At 35.2% G+C, this 20,824-nt stretch overlaps 1 protein-coding gene across 1 annotated transcript in view; it reads right to left on the minus strand.

The window, feature by feature from the left end:
• Positions 1–781: 781 nt before the first annotated feature.
• FAM199X (family with sequence similarity 199, X-linked) overlaps positions 782–20,824 on the minus strand; it is a 29,726-nt gene continuing 9,683 nt past the window's right edge. Inside the window, exons 3-6 of the mRNA XM_016213024.2 lie at positions 10,774–10,923; positions 10,363–10,524; positions 8,805–9,065; positions 782–6,913 (exon numbers count right to left, since the gene is read on the minus strand). Of these exons, the coding sequence (XP_016068510.1) occupies positions 6,743–6,913; positions 8,805–9,065; positions 10,363–10,524; positions 10,774–10,923 (744 nt within the window). The 3' untranslated portion in view covers positions 782–6,742. The remainder of the gene's footprint in view (positions 6,914–8,804; positions 9,066–10,362; positions 10,525–10,773; positions 10,924–20,824) is intronic.

Genomic DNA, 20,824 nt, shown 5'->3' on the forward strand with positions numbered 1-20,824 from the left:
GAGCTGAAGTAGATATGGGTATGTGGGGATTCATTTTACCGTCCTACTTGAAAAGTTTTATAAGACCAAGCTGAAAGTATATAAATTCAGTTATCTGCTACTTTTAAAAGAAAAAATAGGCATATACTAGGATCCTGGCAATCAAATAAACTGGAATGTTAAAAATGTTTTCCCCATTACAAAGGGAAAACCATTTACCTAAATCTAGTATTTGTCAACCTGTTACTAAGAAACATGGATAATGTAATGCAAACATCCCACCATAAGATACAAACTGATATTGACAGGGTAGGGAATTGTCAGACCCAAGTAACAGTGACTCTATTAAGGCTCTTACATCACAAGAATAGAGAAACACTCTAGGGATGATTCTTAAATTGACACCTCTACTTATTTAATACAGCTTGTTGTCCTTCTCACACCAGTCACCTACAACAGTTAATTATGGGCAGCAGTTTCGAGCCACTGATTACTCTTCATTGGTAAAATGATAACAGTCTCTATATAAGCCATCAAATCTCTAGGATCAGTACTGCCCAACAGAACTTTCTTAGATAATGGAAATGTTCCGTATCCTGTGGTTTCAAATATAGTAGCCTCTCACTATATGTGGCTACTTGGCACTTGAAGTTTTGCTAACGGGACCAAAGAACTAAATTTTAAATTTTAATTTTAATTTATTTTAAATAGCCACATGTGGCTAGTAATTACCATAATGGACAGTACAGCTCTAAAATAAATAAATAAATAAAACAATAAATAAATAAAACACAAACACACGTTTTACTTAATATCTAACATTTATTAAAAACTGAAGATTACAGAAAAGCATGAGTAAGACTAGCTTTATTACACAAGCTTAATTAACTCACCTTAGACTAATAAATGAATTTAATATCACAAAAGGAATTTTGAGAATGAGGTTGATTTCAACCTCTAAAAAACAAAAGAAAAGCAGCTAAGACATTTTCTGAAGGAGCGAGCAACCAGACCCCCCTCTAGCGGCAAGAGATAAAGTTGCTGCTGAAAAGCTGAATTGCTTCTGTATCTACATATAAAACTGCTCACAGCCATTTCTTTTATATAATTACAACTTTAAAAGATTCTAGATCAGTATATAAGGAAAATAGATCTGATTTTTTGTAAACAAAAGTTAGACCTAATTTTCAATTGCTTTGAATTCTAATCTCTATAGAAATCTGATCTCTCCAGAAAACAATGATTTGTCAATGAAATTTGAGAAATTGAGGCTTTTACAAAACAAAAGTTTATGGAGCCTTAATCAAACTGTGAGCAAAAAAAATGAGAGCAATTCTCACTTGATAAATTTTCTGGGATGGAACATGGAAAGGAGTGGATTCAGCAGCAATGGGGTTTGTAAAAACTCATGGTACATAAAAACACACACACACACACACACACACAAAACGAATTAACATATTACAAGAGTACTTAATAAGCGAAACAACTCTTTTCATTCTGATATTCAGTTTCAAAAGACAGTTCTGTCACATTGCCAGTTTTAATTACAACCATACACACTCATTTAGATTTAACTACTGAACTACTACTTTCAAGTACAAGAAGGAACTCAAAATAGAAATGACTTGTGTTACACCTATTGTTTCCCCCTCACAGCTTCAGGAAAAACAGCTTTTATGTGCACTGTAGTAAGTACAGAATGTACAGAAGACAGTTATATACAAAAGTGCCTTAATATAATAATACATTTAGCAGAAATACAGGAAAAAATCCTGGTTAACAATCTGATACATTACAGCATTTAAGACTACTTGAAGATTCTCCAAACGAGTCAACTTCCTACTTGCTTTGGTTATGATACTGATGCTATAGAACTAACCCTTTGAAACCAAAAAAGGGAAATTTTTAACTATCTGTGAAATGTTTTACATGTATTTGTGTTTATCCTTAATAGCTTTTGACAACAGTCTTATTAAACCCCCAACCCAAAGATTTAGAATGGATAATGCCTATATCTAAATTAGAGTACTTAAAAAAGAAATTAAATTGATCCACTACAGGAACAGACCTGGTCTGCTCTATTCCTAAAAGCCTGAGCTAGATAACCTACCCCCAAAGTTTCAACTTAAATCCAATTGGTCAACTACCATTAAAGAGCAAGCAGCTCCACAAAACAAGCCATGGCTTCAGGCCACTGTTCCTTAGAACAATTCAGAATACGTAAATATTAACTTGTCATTTATACAGATTAAGTCTACAACTACCTTTATATAGTCAAAATGCCTATGTATAATTAGAGCAATTCTTCTCTTTTCCACTCCCATCCCTTACCACATAAAAGAACACATATTTCCATAGATTCCACTGACCAAAGATGCAACATCGAAACTTGACAACAAAGAAAACGTACTACATATTGAAATCTGAGATCAAACCAGTTTTGCTGAGTTCAATATGAATGTCAATTAAAAATTAATTATCATAATGTGAGCTAGGTTAAAACATTAATAACCTTAATTTAAAATATAACTGTGAGGGGGGCTGAAAATAATTTTAATATTAGAAAAATATGAAAATGAAATTTTAGTGAGTCAACTCAGATCTTCAGCTATACCATGCAACTTCCTTACTCTTAACACCCAGCTAGAGGAATCTGAGTTCCTTCTAAACCTTTTGGAATAAGTAAATTATTTTCCAAAGAATTAAGAATTAAGCACCCTAAGGAGCTATGTGCCAGATACTATCCTGACAGATGCCTACGTTTAACTATCTCTCAGATGCTTCTCACCCATTTATCATATTTTCATTATAAAGACAAAATGTATCTTACTTTGTCAGACTTAAAATTAATCCAAAATTACCACAGTACATGTATATACAAATACTTCTTTTTTAACTAACAGTCCCTTTAAGGATTAAATTTACCTCTAAGTTTAGACATGCTGAATGTCAGTGTGCTCACCATCAATACTATTATTTGAATGAAACTGGAAATTTTCCTATCAACCCTCTCAAACTATAAACTGACTTTAAGTAACTCCCTTTCAATTCCAAGCAAACATTTTTCTTGGAGATAGGAGTGCTAAAAAGTAATTTGTTAAAGGGGAGAGGAGTGTTCCAGCTATTACACAAATGAATGCAAAGAATCCTTAAAGTTAACAAAAGAGTCAACTTGCTATATAATCTCTGTTCTTGAAGTACTTTCGCATTAAAAATTATTACCTGGTTTTAAAAAGTATTCTGGCTTATGATGTTTTTCAGGGGGAAAAAATAAAAGAATACATTAAGCTATATTTTAGATAACTTTCAATGTTCTTCAATGACCTAGATGGGTCAAAACATAGTTAGGCAAGTGAAATTTAAAATCTGAAGGTTTTTGTTTTCTTATACTCTATTACCACTGATTGGTTCAATTTAATGGCTTTTCTTACCAATATCCAACAGCATGGGCATTTTAGAAAACTAATTACAACATTTAGATTATTTTTTAGTTTGGAAAAGCCTGATATTGACAAAAAGTATGGAGTTCACCTTTAAGGCACATGAGGCTATATAGAGTGAGCCACAAATAAAAATCTCTGCTAGAGAATCTGGAAACAAGGCTTCTATATTTGTCATGTAGTAACTAATATTTTAAGCATAAATTATTAACATATTTGATAAATTTCACAATTTCTAAAGCTTATCAGAATCTGGATACCTACATAGTATAGGTTCTTTGAATTTTGCCTTTATGAGAGGATTTAGCACTTTTAAAAACTCCATAAAATGAGATGTCCACCCAATCTATAAAGTCAAAATTACAAGTCAGTTTCTAGGATTAATTCAGTAATACTAATTAATATTAAGGACTGAGGAAATGGAAAAAACAGCCACAACTTAACAAAAAATGAGACAAGTCTCATGGGGAAAAATGTGTCATTTAATTCTAAGTTTTTGTTGGAAAACAATGAACTGGCCCTTTATACTCCACTATGCTTCAAACTACACCACCTTACTTTAATTCCATTGTAAATCTAAAAAAGACATGGCATTTTGTTTAACTTGGGGTTCATACTTTAAAAAGCTGTGGTGGGGACTGACAACTTCTATATTTCTTTTTCTTCTTTTTATTGAAATATAATTGACATACATACAAGATCTTTAATAAAATGTTTCTGGAAAAATCTGAGGGGACTTTATCATGTTCTCTGTTAACAAGGCTTAGTTGGGGCTTATATTTAAAAAGAAAAAAAAAAAAACAGAGTTGGGTTTGTTTTAAATTGAACTCAGAGATATAACAGATTGAATAAGTTATTATTTATTCCAAGAAAGAAATAATTCAAATTTAAATTATCTACACGAGGCATTAGAACAAGGGTATAGCACATTAACAAAGACAACAGAACTTTTTGTCTTTTTCTGCTGGGTTTTTTTGAAGGGGAATGGAAAAAAACATTATAATCTCCCTCTTCAGTCATACGCAAACCCAAGTTGTGTTACTTTTTTCTTTTAATCAAAGGAAGTATTTCAATCTCCTCCAAACCCACTTTATGAGCTATCTCTAATTTATAGTACCATAAAGACAGTTCACCCAGATTTACACAAAATTTCATGGTGCACTTTACTATAAACTCTCAAACCTTTATATACTTTTAAAATTGGCTTTGTGGTGCTTTGGTAAACTTGTTTAATAGTGACCTAAGTTAAATCTGAGGTAATAAGACTATGTGATTGTTGGGAGAGTAGAGAAATTAGCTTTATTACATCACAACCCTGTTTAGGATTTTCTCTTACTGGTCACTGTCAAGTAAACTGTTTCAAAGTGTTTAACAGATAAATTCTGCTCTGTGGTCTCCAAAAGGGGCCTGTTTTCTTGAATAGCAGATAAAGAGAACAATCATTCGCTAGAATCTGCTTTTGCTAAGAGCAGACAGAAAATTCAGCTGTATTTGCTCTTCTCTCCATTTACTCTCCCTATACTTGAAAGGGAAAACATGAGTTTTACCTTTCCACCTTCCTCAGAGAATTCTGGGGTCTATCCCCAAGCTCTCTTTGGGCTCTCTAAGCTGGTTAGGAGCACCAAAGAGGGGTAAGAGGAAAGTCAGAAAAACTATTCCACCTGATAACCATATATGCATATATACTTTTATTTTTTATTTTAGTAACATTTTAAAGTATAATGGTCTTCAAAATGTTATAGACCTCAGCAAAGCTGCAATATATCAATTTTTATCCTCAGTTTCAATTCTTTAATCTTCAAGGAACCAAAATGAAATCAAATTTTCAAAACACATGACTATAAGCAAAGGTTACGCCTTTAGATTAAGAATTTTAAATTAATAATTTAAGTCATTAATCTTTATCTTAACAAGTTACTTGCTATAATTAGAAAGTTAAAAAAAAGTAGAAATTCCCATCAACTTCTGACTCCAGTTTTAAAAATACTGACTGCAACTCCTATAGTATCATGATTACCTTCCAAAAGTTATCTACAATAAAATAAAAATTATGAAAATCAGAAAGCAGCTTGATTGTCAGTAGTATCAGTTTCCACCTTCGTTAGCCCATGTGAATGATTAAAGATGTGTGGTAGAAGAAAAGGAGTCACACTACTTTGAATGTTCATAACAAACTCTCCATGAAAGCATTTAAAGAAACTCCATGATTTCACATTTAAAATTAGTTCTACTTTAACCACCAACAACCTAAGTTTCTTTTCTAATATATCACTGCTTTATGTATTTCTAAAGTTTTATAGGTAAGGTTAGCAGAACTGTAAGGGTTTCCTTTAGTTAATTTTGAACATTAACCTGTTCACATGCCAGATGCTGTTATACCAAATATTTTAAAATTAGAGCTGTGCTGGAAAAAAAAAAAAAAAAAAAGACCTCCAAAAAGAACTTGAGATATTTTCTGCCTTTAAGACAGTTTCACAGCCTTAAACTTCAGAAAGCACTTAAAAAGTAGAATGAGTTGTTTTAATTGCTTTCTCATTTGAATATTAATCAACATAGCATCGAGTCTAAAATTCAGCTCTTAGTAACACTATTTCCTCAGTAGTCATCACTTACAGAAAGGATTCTAAATGTACATAAAGTGAAAAACAAAACCAAACCTAACAGGAAAGATAGTAGGGCCTGTTTTTACACTTCTGAGTTAATAATTAATGAAAACAGATAGAACTAAACCTATTGAAGGCACTATTGTAAACAGCAGTCCACACTCCATCCCCACAACCTCAAAAAAAAGACTTCCACTAGAAACTGAGAATTACGCTGTGGCCCTTTAGAAAAAGTAAACTAAGAAATCATAACATTAAGGAAACTGAATTATGATCTCTACACATGTACATATACTGACATAATAAACTACTTGTCAGCAGTACCTTGAAATCTTCTAAACTTTAAAGTTACTATTTGAAAAAACCTACTTAACCACCCTAAAGTTTAAATAGTCAAAAGATTTACTGAATCAGTGGTTCTTAAAACTAGCGTGCACGACAGAAGAACCTGGCGTTTGTTACAGCACAATGCTGGGACTCTCCCCTGGGGTTTCTGATTCACTAGGTCTGGGGTGGGGCCCGGTCGTAAGCATTTCTAACACCTTCTCAAGTGATGCTGAAGATGATGGTCCAGGGACCACCTGCTGAGAACCACTGGCCTAAATTATTAATGGTACATCAGCACAGCCCTAACCAAAAGTTTGGTCAAGATGCATGTAAACGAGTAAGAATAGAATGCTTTAATGCTTAGAAAGAATGCTGATAACTTCACCCTTATTACATCAAAACATCTACATCTGCTTCGTGGTCTTCCTCGGTTACTTTCAAGGACAGCACTTCTTCGTTAAGGAAGAGCCCACTGAGCCGCTCCTTCCGAGCCTGCCTCTGTTCTTTCAGCTGCCTCTTGCGTAAGGCCTTCTGCTGCAACTTCCGCTGTTTGGATCGCTTCTGTCAAAATAAAATTTTCTAAATCAGTAAGGTTTAGTTCAGGCATGTCCACCCCAAAGTATTTTATAGACCAAGTTCTGTATTTTCAGAATTTTTAGAGGTGTTCAAATTCCTCTGCAGTATGATCCTGCTTCCAGTAAGTGAGCCTCTGGCTTAGACTTGAAAATTATTCTTCAAGAGTCTATTTTTATGGTATTTGAACAGTGAATCTTCTGATAAGGGAAGGTTGAAACTTGATCATTTTAACTAGTTATGGATAACTAATCGTTTCAAAGATTTAGAAATCAAATTAAGGTACATTGGTGTCAGTGCAGAGTGAACACATAGTAAACAATACTGAACACAAATGTAGAGAACATCTCCAAAATCTCTAATGTGCCTTTCATTCAAAAGCACTAGCAGTTTTACCATGACTGGAAAAAAAAAAAATAATGTATTTTCCATATTAGGCAAATACTTTCTTAAAAGCCCGTTAGAAATGCAGTGGGCACTCTATTCCTTGTCACTGGTGAACCGTTGCTAAAAAAGAATGACCACAGATCCAGAGGAATCCCTTGGCAACCAACAAAGCTGGCTACATTTCTGTTACTTCGGTAAAAGCCAGAGAAGAAATCATTGTGTATCGTCTAGTCACCACTGGGCTCCCAAAGAGTTATAAAAATACCCCTATCTTCCTTAAGTTCACTCCAGACCACTGCTGCAAGAGCTGAACTCCCCTGCTAAGCGTCACAGAACCATACATATACTTACACTCCTATTTTTATATGCTCAGTATTATAGACTTTTTTTCTTTTTCTTTTTTAATATATCTTTATTGATTTCAGACAGAGGAAAGGGGAGGGAGAGAGAGATAGAAACATCAATAATGAGTCATTGATCGGCTGCCTCCTGCACGCCCCCGACTGGGGATCTAGCCCACAACCCGGGCCTGTGCCCTGACCAGGAATCGAACCCCGATCGCCTGGATCCTACCTAGGTCGATGCTCAACCACTGAGCCATGCCCAGCCAGGCCAGACTTTTTTCATTTGTGAAAACAGTAGACAGAAATTAGAGAAAGCATTATTACATTTTTATAAAAGGGTTAAGAAGAAACATTTAAGACTAAAACATTAACAAAACATTTAACATACACAAAAAACAGACAGAACTTTCTTAGGAGTTAATAGACAGCAACATCAGCAATATAGTGAGATGCGCTCAGCAAGTGAGTTAACAGTCACTATCGAAATCCTGAGACTCACTCATTGTTTCCATCAATTTATCTTACTTAAAACAGACACAAAAATCAGATAAAATTGAATGATATCGCAGCAGGTCACAACAGTATTTCAAAGCACTCAGCCTAGAAGGTTTTGTTCAATTGTTCAATTGAACCACCTGCTTGCCAACCCTACCCCCTTATGCAGTCACCACAGATTTAGGGAAGATTACCAATAGAATGCCTTGGTATGATTATTTGGTACAGTGGTGCCTCGGTTTTCAAATATTTCCGTTGATGAACATTTCGGTTTAGAACGCTGTAAACCCCGAAGGAAATGCTTCAGTTTTCGAACAGGCCTTGGAAGTGGAACACGCCACACGGCTCCCGCTGAGAGCAAGATCCTGAGGCCCAGCTGTTGGCTGCTGATTCTTCAGTTTTCGAAAGTTTCAGAACTCGAACGGTCTTCTGGAATGGATTACATTCGAAAACCGAGGTACCACTGTATAACCAAATATCGTACAAAAAACAGATCTGCATATACATAATAAATAAAAGAATGTAAGACAAAAAATTAAAACCAAAGTCCCTGGGCATCTAAATAGCAGGATAAGTTTAACTCTTCAAAAAATTCATATGAGGGGGTATTAGTGTTAATATTGAAAGGTAACGTTTTGTATTAAATGTTTTACTTTTGAATCCCGAATCCGCTCTGCTGCACTTGCAGACAAGTTGCTGTCGCTGTGTGCTCGACTCATGTTGGCGCTGGAGTTTGAAGCAGAGTTTCCAACACTGGACCCACTGCTGCTTGCAGAACTGACCATGCTGGCACTGCTGCTGCTGGCACTGGCACCGCTCACTCCACTGGTGCTTGCACAACTAAAGTTGCTTCTCTTCCAGGCCTCTCTTACAGGCCGTTGGCGAGGGCTATGCTCCTTGATATAGTTTCTGACCTTGGAACACGCAGATAAAAACTGGTTAGTATTGTTACTTGAGGTTCTACCCTCAAAATACCGGAGAAAAGAAGAATGGTGTACTTAAGTTAAAGGACTGTCAAAAGTGTTACAGATATACATAGGTAGAATATAAGGACAAAAAGAAATCTCTTGACAATGTTCAAAATTCTAGAATACATATAATGGAGTCAGATTTTAAAAGCACACAAAATATAATCAGTAAATGAAAGGCTACTGGCCTCCAGAATTTAGGATTATAGGATAATAAGAGTCAGAGAGAGAAACTAACAATAAAATAATATAGATGAGATTTTTAAAAGGTCTCCACTAAAGATGATTTATGTAAAATGCTAATTATATCTAACATTAGGGTATCTCATAAAGCTTAGCTAGGGGCCTATGGTACCTGCCTTCAAATGCAAGGCATCTATTTACCATACTATTGAAAAATGGGCTGGAATATAGAAAATTATCGTAAGTCTGTTGAGAGATATACTGAAAAGAGAAAAATATTTCATAAATGATAAATGCAAAAAACTTAAAAAGTAGAACGTTTTAGCTATGTACCAGCGAAAAAGAGAGCACTAAAAACTGTATTTAGAAGATAACAGAAATGTGTATTTCAAAATAGCAGAAGGAAAAATTAATTACATTTTATCCTAGCCAGACTCAATTACTCCGTAAGACTACTCAAATCCTTCAAGTTCAGATGTTCATTCAAGCATACCTCTCAATCAGTATTTTCATTCTGTCGATCAATCTTTTCTAAGCTGAGTTAGAATAAATCTATATTTTAGTGTAACCACCCCTCATGTAGTGAAATTAAGTTTCAAAGCCTATACAACTAAAAAGCAGGTTCTAGACCCACATGATCCTGCCAAGTGAGATGTACATAAAACCTCTTAAAACCACGTGTTCTCACCTTGGCCAGTTTGGCTCAGTTGGTTGGGCATTGTCCCGTGTACCAAAAGGCTGCTGGTCGGGACACATGAGCCAGTTGTGGACTTGATCCCTGGTAGGGGGCGTGCAGGAGGCAGTTGATCAATGTTTTGCTCTTACACAGATATTTCTCTCTCTCTCCCTCCCTTCCTCTCTCTCTAAAAAATCAATAAAAAAAAAAATCTTTATTTAAAAAAGGTGTTCTCAAATATTACCATCATTTTTCTAATATTACATGTCACAGCAGTGATTTTTTACCTTAATTATGTATGTATTTACATATGATTATTCAGTATACATGTTATAAAACAATGGTATTTTTAATAGCTGAACAATCTGTATTTTCTATACATACCTGCTTCAGTTTTTCATCTGTGAGACAGTTAAGTTCAATAATAAACTCACTGTCTGTAGGAGAGATTTGAGCAGAAGGATCAATTATTTTAATAATATCAAGTTGCTCCCGAAGACCCATCTCAGTACTGACTTTACGACTCAGGTACTCAATATATTCCACCTATGTGATGAAAAATTATAATAAGCAAGATCAATGCCAAAACCTGATTGTTTAGTGTGTCATTTATAATGTGTTTTAAATACCAAAGCACTTAATATTATATTTGTTCCTTATAAAGCAATTAGTTATAGCTCAAATTCAGATTCACTAAGCAATCCATATTTACCCTGTGACCTTAAACAGGCAATAAATTGAGCTTCACATATTCTCCACTTATATGCTTTTAATTAAGAATGCCAAGATCTCTACCTGTTCATCATTGGTCATTGCACTCCAAGGAAGCTCATCTAAATTCCGATGCTTGTTTTTCTTTTTAGGAAGCAGGCAAGGTGAACTTGGAATACTGGGTATGACATCAGAAAGCACATCACTCCCACTGGCAATGTCACTGCCCGGTAACTTTATAAAAATAAGGAGAAGGGGGTAGGGAAAGAAAAATATTTTAAAAAATACATTTAAAATACCACAACATATTTTGTATTTATTAAAAATTACTTTAATCAAAGACTAATGATAAATACAGAATCAGAAGACATTAATTCTGATTCATTCCTATTTTAGGCAGTACAGCAGCATCAATATACTCTGTATATAGTCAGTCACTTATTCAATAAGAGATATTTTCCAAAAGCTTAAAATCAAGACCTGTTAAAGTGCGAACTTAAGAGTCAATCATCATCAAGTTTTTTAATTCATAATGTGAATGCAGGCTAGGGCCCTTTTTCATAATGAAAAAGGAGCTCTGGTCTCCATCTCAGGAGACCTGAGTGATCTGCTGTTACCTGGCTCTTTGCCAGATACTGTGCTAGACATAGTGCCAACCTAAAGACAAATAAATCATGGTCTTTGTTCTCAAGTCTGTACTAACAACCTCGAGATAATGAAAATAATTTAAAATATGCCCTTAATATAAAGCAAAGCACTTTAAAGACCAGAAGGATTATAAAAGAAAACTTAGGGAAAAAAGGTAAGAGACAACGTGTAGGCAAAGGAGAAATGCAAGCAAGCCTAATATGCAGAAAATCAAATGTTTAAAGTGAGGTGAACAGCAAAAATATGTGCTACAATTTTGTATTGCCTATCAAAAGCCAGTTAGAATGAATTTTTAACAGCTTTATTGATTTATAACTAATATACAAAGAACTATAACATATTTAATGTACACAATTTGATGAGTTTGGACATATGCATTTACGCTGAAACCATCACCACAATCAAGGTAATAAACATTTATCACCTCCAAAACTCAGACAGGGTTTAAGTTTAAATAAATGTGTTTAAGTCATTCATCAAAAAGATAAAATCTTTTCTTCTGCAAGGACTACGTAACAATTTTTAAGACAATGCTTTTGTTTTTACAAGATACAAAACAGGACCTTTTAGTTGTTGTTTGGTTCCATAGACTTTGCAATTATATCTGAACTCTGGATGAATATCGACCAGGCTTTTGAAGTTACCAAAAGAGAAAAGCTACTTTTGCCATGAAATTACTGTAATCACATGTATTTGGCTTCCTATTGTACCCACAGCACTATAATAGGTACAGGGGATTCAAAGCAGTGTAAGTCATGATTCTCACACAAGAACTTTATACTGGAGAACATAATACGACATAAACATACAATTATACAACATAGCAAACTATGAATGTTAGGTTTGAGATGACAGGTCACCAATGGAAAGATCTAGCAGCAAGTTGAAGCTGCAGGATTAAAGCTTAGGAGAGCTACACAGGACCAAGCATTGGGGAGTCAATCGCATAAGAAGAGGGGAATGAAGCCACAAAAATAGGGTCGATCACCATGCAAGGTGACCTCAATGTTTAGAAGGAAACTGTCTAAGTTAGCTACTGCTCTTAAAAATCACATTTTCATTTTGACAGTCACTGATGAGTCCAAGTGCTTCAGTAACTTCCAACAATCTGTATGACTTCCTTTAAAATCTCATTAACAACAGTGTTTGAATTGCTCACTCTTAGCCCCGATGTTATCTATTCACTGTCATGAAAGGATGATTACTGAACATACAAATAAAGGCCATCTCTTTTTCAGCCTTTAATGTCAAAAGAGAAAATGTTTTACTATTTTCCCTTTGAAAGACTTCATTAAAGATCTCCCTAGGGTTCCTAAAAGAAAACGAGACACTCATCAGATGAAAGGCCTACCCTACTTCGAGCTCCTTTGATAAATTAGGTAGAGAAAGAAACTCTCAAAATATCTATACTCTCAAAATTTAAGAAAAATGCCCATCTAAATTTTTAGCAAATAAATGCTAGGTGCCAGATTAGATTGAGCACTTTAAATCTGTGTCTTTAACTCTGTCTATGTGTTTGTTGGGGGTGTTTGTAAAAAAGGCAACTAATGACCCTTTGGTCAGTTTTTTTAAGGAGAAGGAAAAAGATGCCAAACAGAATTCAAATCCCAGCTCCACGATCTTGTGGCAGTTAGTTCACTTCTCTGAGCCTCAGAACCCTCCGTATAAGTTATGGTTAATGACATCCACCTCAAGGATTGTTGAAAGGTTTAAATTAAATTAGGTAACATGCCTGGCACATAGGTGACACTTAATAAAGTGGCATATTTTGCGTTTTCCATCTCTTGCCATGGTTTTGGACCCTTAAAAAAGGTGGCACAAACCCTCAGAGAATGCCATATGCTACCAAAGTGGCTGGGTTAAGTTTCACAAGGTAGTCAGTCTCTCAGGACGGCAGAAGCGGGTTAAAGGAAAAGGCATTCAGGAAAGGAGAATAATTTAGTAAAAAAGATGGAAAAAACATAGGATGAGGTTAAGGACACCAATACGATTAAAACAGAAAATCGTGCTAGGGATTTGAAAGCTACCAGAAGAAACAGAAATTTATATGCTATGTGGAAGTAAGCCAATAACACTTCCTAAGTAGAAGTAACCTGATGAAACTGGTCTTGGGGGAAGATGAGCTGAAAAGCAGTGTGGGGACAAAACAGAATGAGGAAAGACTGGAAATAGGAAGCTCTTGTTTGATCTAGGCTTGGACCAAGATAAGCAAAAATGGAAAGAAAAATGAGAACAGAGAAAACTTCAAATGAAAAACAATTTACAAGGCTGTTTATAACTGAATGGATAAGAGTAATAGCCAGATGACCAATGTGAGACCATTAGAAAACTAGCAGCATTTCAGTCATATAACCCATCCAGGGTGATGCACTCAAACACCTCAGTTATTAGAGCAAGACACCTGAAGCAATGTTATAGATCTTCTAGTCTAACACCCTCATTTTACAAATAAGGAAAAGTGATGTCCAAAGTAGGACACAAGTCCAGTGCTTTCAACTATGCAAGGATGTCTTGCCTTGCAGGTTTTTGGGATGAGAGTAGGATGCAATTTGGGATATGGAGTTTGCAGTGATTACGAGAGAAGCAAGTACAAGTGTCCTTTGAAATGATAATAGTCATTTTTCACTACACTCTAAGACAGGTCACAAAGCAGAATTTATTTTTTTCCCACAGAAGCACTACAATTGAAAGTTTCATTACTGATCAAGGACTCAGCATCATATATTAGGTTAGCATTAAATAATAAGGTCATCCAAGTAGAAATGTGAAGTAATCAACTGGAGATATGGGATGAGAGCAGCAGATGTACATGACAATTAATTATATGGGCTCCTGTATATTTATTAGACCAGCAATTTTCCATTTTATACCTGATAATACGTTTCAAGATAAAAGTGCTTAGTAATTCTCACTGCATATTTTCCATAGACAAGGGTATCTGCTATATTTATATTATAATCGGTAATTGTGACACATAGGGTGAATTAAATCAAACCTCTGACATTATTTACTGCAGTATGCAGCAAAATTTTATAAGTAAGCTCATTTCTGTAACAGCTGACATGTAATTTCAGATTGCACCGCTAGGTTTCAAGTGTGACAGTTGAATTACTCTTTAAATTTTCTATACTTTCCTGCTCAACAATAAAATAATTTCTCATGCTCTAAGACTAGTCACATATATCTTTAATAATGAAAGGACTGCAAGAAAAGAAAATGATGAGCAAAGCTTAATGCTTTGAGGCTATTTCAAATGCTAAGATGCTACTTCATTCTAAGGTTAAAATCATGCCTTATTAAGTAGTTAGTATTATCTTTCCAGAATCTATGAATCATTTATATTTACTTTAGTAACTGAAACATCTGTTTAAAAGAAAGATTTAAACAGATGCAGTTTTTAATCACAACAGAGGTAACACGAATTTTTAAACTACAGTCAACAATTTTTAGTCTATATTAATCCTAACACACCATTTATAATTATCTTCCTGGATAATTTACTGCTCATCATTATAAGGTCCTACAAAAACAAGAGAGCATTTTAAACCTTTCAGCATATTTAAATAGAAAATATCCATGGCAACAGAGTACCCACACTCCAATTTCATAAGTGGAAAAACACATTACTAAGGCAGGCCTGATTTTTGTTCCAGCGTTCTAGTCAGTCATGCACATTAACAGTGAGTGATTGAGGACAGCTCCCCACTCTAACTCCTCATGAAATGAGTGAAGAAGTCAGCAATTTAAAAATGCTTGCCAGTGCCACTTTGCAACATTATACGAACTCTAAATAAGTCACATGAAATAAGCAGAAAATTGTTTCTCTGAATTATCAGGACTCCATCCGATTACACTTCATTAAGAATCCTTGTAGTCTGATTTTAAACACAAAGTGTGAGCTTAAAAAAATGAGGCACTGAAAAAGGTACCCACACAAAGATGCTCATTTCTGTCTTACCTTAAGAGAAAAAAAATTAAACACACGTACACAGGGAAATGACACATCTAGTACCAGGAACATTATGTAGTCATTTAAAAAGTCATTATGAAGATCATGAAAAAGTTTATATGTTAAATGAGAAAATCTTATTACAATATTTTATGCTGAAGAAAAGGGAACACTTCCTAACTCAGTTTACAAGGCCAAAGCCATAACAAGAAAATTAGAGACCAATATCCCTTATGAATACAGATGGAAAAATTCTCAACAAAACACTAGCAAACAAAACCCAGCAGCATATTAAAAGGTTTAGAATACCATGACCAATTAGGATTAATTCCAGGAATGCAAGGAAGAGTCAACATACAAAAATCACTCAATGTTGTATATCATATTAATACAATGAAGGAGAGAAACTGCATGATCATTTCAACAGATGCAAAAAAAAAGCATTTGACAAAAATCTAATACCCTTTCAGATAAAAACACTGAACAAACTGCAACAAAATGGAAATCCCTCAATAGGTTATACGGCATTTATGAAAAATCTACAGCTAGTATTTATTATACTCAATGGTGAAAATATGACTGAAAGCTCTTCCGCTAAGACTGAAAAAAAGAAAACGATGCCAGCTTTTGCCACTTTTATCAACACCGTACTAGAGATCTAGGCAGGGCGGTTACATAAGAAAAAAAGCTATCCATATTGGAAAGGAAGAAGAAAAACTACCTCTATTCACAGATGACATGATCTTAAATACAGGAAACCCTAAAGAATCCACAGAGAAAAATAAGCTATTAAAGCTAACAAATGAGTTCAGCAAAGTTGCAGGATATAAAGTCAAAATACAAAAATAGTTGTATTTCTATACACTAGAAATGAACAGTCTGAAAATTAAATTTTAAAAAATTCCATTTACAATTGCATCGAAACAATGAAATATTTAGGAATATACTGAACCAATGAAGTACAAAACCTGGACACTGAAAACTACAAAACATCATTGAAAGAAACTAAAGAAGGCCTAAATAAGACATTCCACCCCATGTCCATAGACTGGAATATTTAGTACTATTAAGAAGGCAACACTCCCAAAATCGATCTACAGATTCAATGCAATTCCTATCAAAATTCTAACTGCCCTATTTGCAGAAATGGACAACCTAATCCTAACTTTCACAGGGAATTGCAAAAGGGACCTCAAATGGCCAAAACAATCTTGCTAAAGAACAAAGTGGGAGAGCTCACACTTCCTGCTTTCAAACCTTTCTACAAAGCCAGGGAAGTTAAAAACAGTGTAATCTTGAGAAAGAAGAAAGTTGGAGGTGTCATAATACCTGATATCAAACTATAGTGCAAGGCCTTGTACTCAAAACAGCCTGGTACTGGCATAAGAAGAGGCATATAGATAAATGGAACAGAACAGAGCCCAGAAACAAATCCACACCTTTATGATTAATTAATACTCAACAAAAGAGACAAGAGCATACAATAAACACAGTTTCTTTCATAAATGGTGTTGGGAAAATTGGACAGGTACATGCAAAAAAATGAAACTAGACCACAAACTTACACCATATACAATAATAAACTCAAAATGGATAAAAGACTTAAATGTAAGTGACTAAACAGTAAGAATCCTAGAAGAAAGCACAGGCAGTAAAATCTCAGACATGTTTCATAGCAATATTTTTGCTGATACATCTTCTAGGGCAAGGGAAACAAAAGAAAAAATAAACAAATGGGACTACATCAAACTAAAAGGCTTCTGCACAGCAAAAGAAACCATCAACAAAATGAAAAGGGAACCCACTGTATGGTTGAACATACAGGGTATCCGAAAAACATGTATACACACTTTAACAGCTGATAGCTAAATTGACGTTTCGTTCTTTTCAGCCAGACTAAGCTTCGAACAAAGGAAATTCGTCCTAAAATGCTACTGGGAGTTTGAAAACACAGTTGAAGTACAAACACTGCCTTTATAATCATTCAAAGTGTGTGTACATTTTTTGGGACACCCTATATTTTCCAATGATACATCTTATAAGTGCTTAATTTCCAAAATACGTAAAGAACTTATACAAGTCAACAAAAGGAAGACAAACAATCCGATTAAAAAATGGGCAAATGACCTAAATAAACACTTCTCCAAAGAGGACATACAGATGGCCAAGAGACATGAAAAAAAGCTCAACACCACTAATCAGAAAGATGCAAATTAAAACCACAATGAGATATCACCTCGTGCCTGTCTGAATGGCTGCCATCCACAAATCAACAAACCGCAAGTGCTGGCAAGGATGTGGAGAAAAAGAGAATCCTTGTGCACTATGTGGGAATGCAGACTGGTGCAGCCACTGTGAAAACAGTACAGAGTTTCCTCAAAAAATTAAAAATGGAACTGCCTTTTGACCCAGTGATCCCACTTCTAGGAATGTATCCTAAGAATCCTAATACAGTAATTTGAAAGAATCTATGCACCCCTATGTTCGTTGCAGTGTTGTTTACAACAGTCAAGATCTGGAAACAGCCCAAGTGACTATCAGTAGATGAGTGAATAAAAAAGCTGTGGGACATTTACACAATGAAAGACAACACGCTGTAAAAAATAAGGAAATCTTACCTTTTGTGACAGCATAGATGGACCTGGAGATTTTTATGCTAAGTGAAATAAGCCAGTCAGAGAAAGAGAAATACCATATGATCTCACTTATATGTGGAATCTAATGAACAAAATAAAGTAACAAAATAGAAACAGAGAAACGGATACATGGAACAAACTGACAGCTGTCAGAGGGGAGAGGGGAGAGGGGGACTGGACGAAAGAACGTGAAGGGATTAGCCAAAGAACAAATATACATGATACACAGACACAGACAACAGTGTGGTGACGGCCAGAGGGAAGGGCAGGGGGGATGGGTGGAGGTGAGCAAAGGTGGGGGAAGGAATAGGGACATTTGTAATAGTGTCAACAATAAAAATAAAGTTAAAAAAGCAGTGTGGTACCGGCATAAGGATATATATACATAAACACACACACACACACACGCATATATATTCAACCAACCAAATAGAACTGAGAGTCCAGAACTAAACCTATATATCTATGGCCAATTCATTTTCCACAAAGGTATCAAGACCATTTGATAAGGAAAGAATATAGCCTTTTCAACAAATGGTGCTGGGACAACTGAAATATCTACATGCAAAAGAATGAATTTGGACCCGTATCTTACACCATATACAAAAAGTAACTCAAAATTGATCAAAGACCTAAATGTAAGAAAAAAAACCTCTGAAAACGAAATAAGTGAAAATCGGCATAACCAATGTGGTGTGTTTAAAAAAAAAAAAAAAAAAAAAGACATCATAAGCACAGCATTCAAGGGAAAAAAAAGGCAAATTGGACTTCATTAAAATTAAAAGCTTTTGGGGGTGGGAGGAGGTAAAAGAGGGCAAAGGGGGTATAAATGGCGGTGGAAAGAGACTCACTTTGGGTGGTAAGCACACAATGCAACATGCAGATGATATGTTACTGAGTTATACGCTTGAAACCTTACAGTCCTCTTAACCAATGTCATCCCAATAAATTCAATTAAAAAAATTAAAAAGTTTTGTGTGTCAAAGAACACTTACCAAGTGAACAGACACTATCAAGTGAAAAGACAACACACAAAATGGTAAACATTTTTGCAAAACATGTAGAATAAGGGTCTAGTCGCCATAACATATAAAGAACTCTTACAATTCAACAATAAAAGATGAACAATACAATTTAAAAATAGGCAACTGGTTTGAATAGACATTTTTCCAAAGAAGATATACAAATGGCCAATAAGCACATGAAAGGATGCTCAACATCATTAATCATTAGGGAAATGCAAAGCAAAACTACAATGAGATACCACTTTACAAATAGCAGGATGGCTACACCAAAAGACAAACAATACCAAGTGCTGTCTCCAAGGATGTGGAGAAACTGGAACTTTCATACAGTCAAGTGCCACATTATGTTTCAGTCAACAACAGACCACATATATGAGGGTAATCCCTTAAGGTTATAACAGAGCTGAAAAATTCCTACTGCCTAATGATGTCTCAGCAGTCATAACATCAAAGCACAACACACTACTCATGTGTTTGTTGTGATGCTAACGTAAACAAACCTACTGTGCTGCCAGTGGCATAAAAGTATAGCACATACAATTACGTACAGTACATAATACTTGATAATGATAACAAATGACTATGTTACTGGTTAATATATTTACTATACTGTACTTTTTATCATTATTTTAGAGTACTTTCTACTTATTAAAAAAAGTTTGCTGTCAAACAGTGTCATGTTACTCTGGCAGCAGCCTCATGCATCTTGTGTTTATCGTGCTTCTTGATTGCATTGTTTTCTACGTGTTGGATTCAATCTTGTGTTGTTTTATAAAGTAACGTGCTGTACAGGCTTGTAGCCTAGGAGGAATAGGCTGTACCACAAGCCTAGGTGTGTAATGGGCTATACCATCTAGGTTTGTGTAAGTGCACTCTATGAGGTCCACAAGACAAAATCACCTAACAATGCATTTCTCAAAATGTATCCCTGTCAAGTGGGGCATGACTGTATTACTGACAGAAATGTAAAATGGTACAGCCACCTTGGAAAACATTTTGGCAGTTCCTCAAAAAGTTAAATATATAAAGTTATCACATGATCCAACAATTCCACTCCTAAGTGTATATCCAAGCAAATTAAAAATACACATCCATATAAAAACTTGTCCCTAAATGCTCATAGCAGCCCAAAAGTGGAAACAACTCAAATGCCCATCAGCTGATAAATGGATAAACAAAATGTGGTGTATCCATACAACCAATGGAATATTCAGCCACAGAAAGAAATTGCTATGGACTGTTTCTGTGTCCCCTCCCTCAAACTCTATATCTTGAAGCCCTAATCCCAAATGTGATGCTGTTTGAAGGTAGGACTTTGGGAGGCAACTAGGTATATATAATTCATGAGGGAAAGGCCCCATGATGGGACTGGTGACTTTATAAAGGGATAGAGAGACCACAGTTGCTTGCACTCTCATGCTCGTGCGCTTGAGCTCTCTCTCTTTTCTCTCTTCCCCTTCCACATGAAGATACAGCAAAACGAAGCCATCTGCAAACCAGGAAGAGGGCTCTGACCAGAACCTGACTATGCTGCCATTCAGATCTCAAACTTCCAGCCTCCAGAACTATAGAAATAAATGTTTGTTGTTTAAGCCACCCAGACTATAGTATTTGTTATAGCAACTTGAGCTAACTAAGACAGGAATAAAGTACTGTTACATGCTACAACATGGATGAACCTTTAAAACACGGTAAGTAAAAGAATTCAGAAACAAAAGGCTACATATATGAGTCCATTTATATGAAATGTCCAGAAAGGTAAGTCCATAGAGAAAGTAGATTAGTGACTGCTAGGTGATGGGGCCGGGGGGAGTTGGGACTATCTCTTAACAGGTATGGATTTCTTTATGGGCGATGGAAATGTCCTAGAATTAGTG

The sequence above is a fragment of the Miniopterus natalensis genome, chromosome X (assembly GCF_054644295.1).
Source record: "Miniopterus natalensis isolate mMinNat1 chromosome X, mMinNat1.hap1, whole genome shotgun sequence".
Taxonomy (NCBI): Eukaryota; Metazoa; Chordata; class Mammalia; order Chiroptera; family Miniopteridae; genus Miniopterus; species Miniopterus natalensis.